The sequence below is a fragment of the Sinocyclocheilus anshuiensis genome, unplaced genomic scaffold, assembly GCF_001515605.1.
Source record: "Sinocyclocheilus anshuiensis isolate Anshui unplaced genomic scaffold, SAMN03320099.WGS_v1.1 scaffold144, whole genome shotgun sequence".
In the NCBI taxonomy this organism is placed as follows: Eukaryota; Metazoa; Chordata; class Actinopteri; order Cypriniformes; family Cyprinidae; genus Sinocyclocheilus; species Sinocyclocheilus anshuiensis.
Window position 1 is genome coordinate 495711 of NW_015555720.1, and position 8295 is coordinate 504005.

Below are 8295 nucleotides of genomic sequence, written 5' to 3' on the forward strand. Positions count from 1 at the left end.
TAAAGCCAATAATACGGTCCTTATCGAGGCACATTCGTATGTCAAGCACATTATTATATTGTGGAGAGGTGAGCTCTGCAATGCAGTGCTGAGCACTAATCATGGAGAGTAGGTGCAATGCAGAGAAGAACCATTTAGTCTTCTTAAATTCAGTTGTGAATTCACCAGTGTTTGAACCTGTTGGCATCTTGAGCTTTGAAACATAATGATGCTTAACTGTAGACTGGTTGACAAGAACAACAGGACTTGGATTTGAGCACACATTGCCAACTTCGTGCTGTAATTCAGTACGTTATGTAATTGTTTGCATTCTCTTTTTTTTTTTAGACGAGTCAATAATGGAAAACAATACACACGACCAGCATTGATTGACATGATGCATCTATGACTACTTGAATTCTTTTTTCTGTCTTTTTATTGTTATAATTATTTTGGCTCTTGTGCAACTGCTACATAGTTATTCACATTCAAGATATTGTCACTCAGGATACAGCTAAAAGTAAAAAAAAAAAGAAAGGAAAAAGGCAAAGAAATGACAATTTATGGTCCGAAGTCCTGAATCGGTCATGGAAACACTGATTCGGTAACGTCACTGTTGTTTAAACCACACGTTCAATGTGCATAATATGACAAGAAGAGCACTCATATATTGTTCAGAGAGCAAAACATTGCTTAACAATGTCATGGTTACAATTTACCAAGAAACACACCGGTACATTTAAGTGATCAGTAGTGTTTTTCGAAAGTCAGCCTAGCTAAAGAAAAAACATTCCATGTCACAACGGCAACGCCCATAACAGATCGATTTATTGTTAACAATCACAATTTTGGAATAGCAAATCAAAACGAAAACTGATAAATTATAAATAAACAATATGAAGCCAGTTTACTTTTCAATTATAGGAATACATAACATCCAAGTTATAAGTTAATAAAGTCAAGCTATTGTATAAATACATCACCAGCATGCACAATATTGAATCATTGATAATATCGTTGTAATTATCTTACACTGACAAAACAGTATACTTGGCAAGTGCAAAAATAAGTTAAACACAGAAGTAAACCACAAACTTTGAAGCTGCAATATTTTCCTGTTTTCTTTTCTTTCTTTTTCTTGTTTTTAAACCAGATCAGTCTCTGCCTTTTCCCCAGCCTGTCCTTCAAAAAAGTCATTGGTTCCAGTAGTATCAGACTGTGATGAATATATGACAATGACTAAACTTTACCTGTTTTGGTGCATTCAAAAGAACACAATTTTATTCAACGCACTTCCATCTAATAGCTATTTAAATCGAATTCCCAGTTCAGTTAATTGAGCGCATACAGGATGATTCAAACAGATCAACTCGTGACTAATACTGGAACCATTTAATACTATTTTTACTCTTCGAACGCCACCTTACCCTCTTTTTGAAATGCTTTTCTACTACCCAAAACGTAAATAAGCAGCATCCCTTTGAAATACATCAGTCCATATGCCAGTGTGAGGCTGCCATTCCCAACCAACAACGACCGTTTCCGGCTGATTGACTGACATTTCAGTGGTTTTGGCAAATGTCAAAGAGAACCAAGAAGAGGGAGGCCCATTCAACTATATATATTTCTGTATATATTCAAACTAGGACTTCAGCCGCCCCCACTTTACCGCCCTTGATATTTTTTTTTCTTTTAACTCGTGGAAAAATAAAGAACTGCTGCTGCAGAGGAAACCATGGCAAAAGCTGCTGCCAAAGTCCACCAGCCATTTTTATGTTTCTAAATTGAGAACTTGTCAACTTTTAATTGTTGCCCTCCCCACCCTCATCATCTTGCTGGTCACTCGTCCACAGTGTTAAGTTGTCTCGGAGGAGCTGCATGATGAGGGTTGAGTCTTTGTAGGAGTCCTCATTGAGGGTGTCGAGCTCGGCGATGGCGTCGTCGAAGGCCGTCTTGGCGAGATGACAGGCCTGCTCCGGAGCGTTCTGGATCTCGTAGTAGAAGACCGAGTAGTTGAGGGCCAATCCCAGCCGGATGGGGTGAGTGGGCTGCATATGCTCTTTGCTGATCTCGTGAGCCTCGTTGTAGGCCTTCTCGGAGGATTCCACCACGGTGGAGCGCTTCTCGCCCGTGGCCACCTCGGCCAAGTAACGGTAATAGTCTCCCTTCATCTTCAGGTAGAAGACCTTGCTCTCGTGCTGGGTGTCGCTGCAGTTCTTGATCAGGAAGTTATCCAACAGGTTGAGCACGTCTTGGCACACGGCCTCCAGCTCCTTCTCAATCTTCTCGCGGTAGGCCCTTACCATCTCGATCTTCTTCTCGTTGCCATCCGCGGATGTCTTCTGCTCGATGCTGGAGATGACCCTCCAGGATGAGCGCCGAGCTCCTACGACGTTCTTGTAGGCGACGGACAAGAGGTTCCTCTCTTCGTTGGACAAGGCCTCGTTCAACTCGGTTACCTACAAAGGAAGGAAATAGAACGCTGTTTGAGGAAAGAGACGTACATCATCCAGCAAGGTAATAACAAGCTTTTCTTGTTACGCAACTAATTTAGCGAAAAAATGAACGTGCAACAGTTAATTTTTCAGTTGCATAATGATAATATCCACAGAGAGCTTCATCGGCTGGCAGAATGCACTGTGCAGCCATGAGCTCGAGCTATATGCCAAGTGCAGTTTCCATGGCAATTGTCTCATTTTGTACAGTAGTCCAACTCTATCTAGTGAGATGACAGAGTGCTTGCGCTACACAATACACTAGAGGTGAAATCACTTCAGCCGAGAGTGGGGGCAGGGGCGGGAGGCGAAATGTTCCCACATACCCTCCAGGGCAGCTGCAGTGTAAGTTAACACGATCGCTGTGCGGCAGTTCACGTGTTACAGTGGCCTTCTCGCTGACCTTTTCTCTTGCCAAACTGGGACAGCTATACTACATATGTAAAACGGGTTTGATTCCATATTTTCACGAGGATAAGTCATAAATCACTCATGTCAACTACAGATCTTCTTCTAGTCAACAGAGCCTCTTTGTGGTGCAATTACATAATATCATGGGTTAAATTGTTTTCTGTACTCTCTTGAAAATAAAGGTTTTAAAACTGTGTTTTCGCAGTGATGCCACATTTTGGGTTCCTCAAAGAACTTTTTAGAGTCATTGTGTGAAGAACATTTTAATAATCTGAAGAACCTTTCCCACTATAGATAACCTTTTTTGGAATGGAAAGGTTCCATGGATGTTAAAGGTTCTTCATGGAACCAACAAAGCCAATAAGGACCTTTATTTTTGTAAGTGTACCACTTTTCAAATGTCATGTGCTTCAGATCAATGTTCAATGTTCAATTTCTTTATAAAGCACTTTAAAACAACCTTAGTATACCAAAGTGGTGTACACAGTTACATTGATCCAATCATACAATAGAATAAACACGTCATTAGAAAACCACAATCACAAAACTTTGAAAGCATGGGAAAAAAGATACATGTTTAAAAGACTTTTAAACTCAGACACTGAAGAAGCTATTCTGATGAATAATGGCAAATTGTTCCATAGCTTGGGGCCAGCAACACCAAAGGCTCTGTCACCCCTGCATTTCAATCTAGCTCTGGGAACCAAAATCCGATGCTTCAGATCAAGGTGTCTGATTTTAGCTACCAGCCACAAAAGCTAAAATTATTCCCTCAAAGTCCTCAGAATACAAAGAGAACTGAATTCAAAGGCAGCTTAGACAGTTCAATAAAGATCAGAGTAGGAAACAGGAACACTGCTCACACAGGAAGACGGAACTCATTACGAAACAGAGGCAGGAGGATATGGGGTTTTATTTTAACAAACTTATTGCTATTTACGCAATATTAATTTGGCATGCCTTTCACAGACAGATAGTAACAGATATTTGTGGTGGGTGATGGGTAACCTTGTTACCTAGGTAGCCGTGTTGCAATCGCATGCAAATATTTACATGGAAGGAAGCCTTTCACAAATTTAAAGTAAGAACTAGATGATCTCACTCCAATGTGAAGTTTGAAGCTTGGCCTATTGCTGCTTGTCTCTTTGGCCGGACGCATCAAGATAATGGAGGCCTGTGGGCGCTTTCCCATCAGGTCTGTGGCTAAATGGGCTTTTATCTATAGGACTGAAGTAACTTTAGAGTCAAACTGCTTTTAAATCTCCCCCACTGATCCATGAAGCTAAAATTGCCTGTCCTGCATACACAACAATCTTTGCAAGGATGGGAACATTCCCTTTTAACAGCCATTTGAGATTTAGACCAAGGTAATATGGCGCTAAGATAATACAACCATTTTAGCTAAATTGATCGGGTGGATCTTGTCTGTCACTACTCTATGTTTCAATCAATACACTTAATCTAATATTGCACATTTTAGTATTAAATCAAGACTTTATTGTAAAACACTGCTAATGAGTGCCAACACATCTGGGGTTGTAAATTAACAGATTTTGCACCCAGTTGCTTTATGACTGTTTCAGTATGAAGATCATTTATTGGCGGCCCAAGAATAAAGAGTATTGAGGCAGACACATCTACATGTCATTTTTAATTAAGTCAGAAACGTATTAACACGGGTAAGAACCATTCAATCACTCCAGAAATAAGAGATGCTAGACGACATCCCTCCAGAAAAAAGCATGATGTCAACCCTAGACAAAGCAGAAACGCAGGGGTCCTCCTCAATCTCCATAAGTCTGTGTAAGACTAGTCTCCTAAATGCCCTCACTAGGATGGGAATGTAGTCAGGATGCTGACGGTGAAGAAGCATTAGAGATGCAGATGTTCCCCTTCTCCCCCCCTCGAGAAGCCCTAAGGCCTTGACCGAATTCATTATGGTGCCCTGTATGCTCATCCTCTCAAATACTGTTAAAATATTCACAGAAATAATATTCACTATGAATTAACACTGTACAAGAGATACACTGCCTTTAATAATATATAAATCGTTGGGTTTGAAACAAGAAGGAATATCCGATCTGAATCATGGACCTTACTGCAATATGACAAGGATGGAAGATTCTAGAAGGAATGCTGCTGCCTCTAACGTTGGTTTAGAGGAAATATCTAAATGAATATGGGAAGGCATAACTAAATTGTGAGGATGCGTGAGTAAAACAAAAAATAAAGGCAGTTGGAATTTATATATGCTGATGATGGAAGAAGTATATCTAATGCATTTATGACATTTATACTACACTATGCTTGGGTGATGAACAGCAATGACAGTACGCCTGTTTCTAGTGTAAAATCAAATACTATACACTGTGTTATGAGCATGAATATGCAGTATGTTACACAAAGCAACGATTTAAAAAAAGAATAATGTGCAAAATATGGATTTTATTTTTTTCATTGTTTTTTCATTTCATTAATTCTGAAAGCTATGTTGAAACATCTTTATTTGTCATGTGTTGTTTCATTAATTTGATTGTGGGCTCGGGTAAGACAGGAGGCACCGCCCAAGATCCAGACAGTCTACACCCGATCCACTGCACTCTCATTAATAAAGCACGGATTTATCATAGATCATCACCCCAAAAATTATTATATGACACTATATTAAAGGCTCCCGTTACATGCCATATTTTACTGTAACTCAACCTATATGATCATTCACAATTAGCCTACCATTTTTCCGTCAATCGAGCGTATAGTATGCATAATACGAAAATTATATCTTTTTAAATTATGTATTTTGTTAAAATATGGATTTTATTTTTTTCATTTCATTAATTCTGAAAGCTATGTTGAAACATCTTTATTTGTCATGTGTTGTCTCATTAATTTGATTGTGGGCTCGGGTAAGACAGGAGGCACCGCCCAAGATCCAGACAGTCTACACCCGATCCACTGCACTCTCATTAATAAAGCACGGATTTATCATAGATCATCACCCCAAAAATTATTATATGACACTATATTAAAGGCTCCCGTTACATGCCATATTTTACTGTAACTCAACCTATATGATCATTCACAATTAGCCTACCATTTTTCCGTCAATCGAGCGTATAGTATGCATAATACGAAAATTATATCTTTTTAAATTATGTATTTTGTTAAAGATAGATAGATAGATAGATAGATAGATAGATAGATAGATAGATAGATAGATAGATAGATAGATAGATAGATTTAGCGTTCGTTGGTCAAACTAAACGATCAAACAAATAAAACCCCAAGGGTAAATTGAAAGTATGACTTACCGATTTCATGGCTGCTGCCATATCATCATATCTCTCTGCCTGCTCAGCCAGCCTGGCTTTTTGAACCAGCTGCTCGCGGTCAACCATGTTGGATGGTTATGATTTGGACGATATTATTTGTTTTTTGGGGAAAAACAGTAATATTGTATGAGCTATGCAGTGCAATTCAATGAACGAGAGCCTCTCTGCAGCTGTTCCTTGCTGTCTGCGCTCGTGCCGACGGGCCAGCCTCGCCCCTCCTCACGCGCTGGAGGGCTACGTCAGGGTTCTAAACGTGGGTGCTATGGCAAGCTGGCACGACATTTATTCCTTAAAACTAACTAGGCCTGTTTGTTGGTATGTAACTAGCACTTTTTTAAGGTAAAACTTTATTATTTACATTATTATTTTAAATATTTTATTATAATTTAAATATTTTATTTTAATATTATTTATTATTTTAACAGTAAACTATGCATAATTACATGCAATATCACCAATGGGTCGCGGAAGCAGGGGGCCGCTCAGCGGGCCTGGCCTGGGCCTGGGCCCAGGTTACTTTTGAGGTCTGGTACAAATATTACATGGGATACAAAAATACATAGGCTATAGGCTCATATGTATGCACGTTTAACGCACAAACAGTCTACACAGCAGGCTACATTTCTGTGTTGCAAACTTTAAATAATAACGAAAGTATTGAGATGAATGTTTCTAGTCCGGATATAGACTTACGTTTCAAATAAAGATTGTATATGTTACATTATGCCAGTAGGTGGCGAACAGTGACTTTTAAATGTATTTGATGTCTGAATCATTCAAGAGATTCAAAAACTCCGGACGAAACTTCATATATTTATTTCAAATGATTTTTTTAAATAATGAATTAATTTAAATTAATAAATATTTTTAAATAGACTCACATTTATAAATAGAATTATAACATTAAATAAAACATTTTGTCAGAAACTCAATTAAATTACATATTTTGTTTAGTTGTCTAATGTTTTGTTTTTATAATTGTGGGAGAATCATAGCTTAAAAATGCATAGGCTAATATATCTGGCATCTAACTAATACCACTAGTACTGTTTCTAATATTAAAATGTAGTTCTGCAACCAGTGGACTGGACTATTACAATGATGTAATAGTCCTTATATGGGAGTCAAGAGGCCACATATCAGCAGTGATGTTGATGGCACATCAGAGGTCTTCTAAGAACAAATGCAATATGGGAGAATGAGTCACCTCATTACCATATCTAGCACCCCTCCTGTATAGAGTGGAGGATTTTGGGGATGACACAATTATTGTAACATTTAGGATAATGTGTCTCATGTTTTGTCTATGCTTAGAAAGGTTATAGATATCAGACTGATGGAGCAGACAAGCGACTAGGATCTTCATATGAGTCATTTTACAAAACTAGCTATTTGTATCTCTTATATGAGTTTTTTCTTTTTCATTGTTCTCTATAACTATTTAATAAGCGTCATAGATAAAATTGGCAAACATTTGGAACTACCATATACACTTCCTTTTGGAAACAGTACTAAAAATGTTTGGAGTAATTAAGATATTTTTATGTTTTTAAAAGTGTCTTATTCTCACCAAGTCTGAAAGTCTCTCAAAATACTGTAAAAACAGTAATATTTTGAAATATTATTACAACTTCAAAGAGCTATTTTGAATATGTTAAAATGTAATTTATTCATGTAATTCAAAGCTGCAGTCATCTTTTAGAAATTATTCTAGAATGTTGATTTGGTGCTCAATTATTATCAGTCATAATTTGTGCTCAAGTACTAATAATTGTTCTTATTATTATCAATGTTGAAAACCGTTTTTGTTATATATATGTATATATATATATATATATATACAGTATATATATAAAATCTTAATACATTTCAGAATTCTGAAGAATTATTTTTCTGACACTTACACTGAAAACTAGAGTAATGGGTACTGAAAATTCAACGTTTTCATCACAGAAATAAATTGTATTCTAATATATTACAGTAGAAAACTAGTTATTTTAAATTGTAATAATATTTCACAATATTACTGTGTTTTATATTGTTGATCAAATAAATGCAACCTTATATCAAATAAAGAA

At 37.3% G+C, this 8295-nt stretch overlaps 1 protein-coding gene across 1 annotated transcript; it reads right to left on the minus strand.

Moving 5' to 3' along the window:
- Positions 1-786: 786 nt before the first annotated feature.
- On the minus strand, positions 787-6440 carry LOC107672408 (14-3-3 protein gamma-B-like). Its single transcript, XM_016465587.1, has 2 exons — positions 6197-6440; positions 787-2438 (listed from the first exon to the last, which is right to left on the minus strand). Exons 1-2 carry the CDS (start codon positions 6281-6283, stop codon positions 1782-1784), a joined length of 744 nt encoding a protein of 247 aa, XP_016321073.1. The 5' UTR covers positions 6284-6440; the 3' UTR covers positions 787-1781.
- Positions 6441-8295: the final 1855 nt, after the last annotated feature.

Excerpts from the sequence above, each read along its gene's own strand:
- LOC107672408 (XM_016465587.1), bottom strand. The coding sequence starts at position 6,283 with ATGGTTGACCGCGAGCAGCTGGTTCAAAAAGCCAGGCTGGCTGAGCAG. Across the intron at positions 2,439-6,196 it reads TGGCAGCAGCCATGAAATCG|GTAACCGAGTTGAACGAGGC; the intron begins GTAAGTCATACT and ends CTTCCTTTGTAG.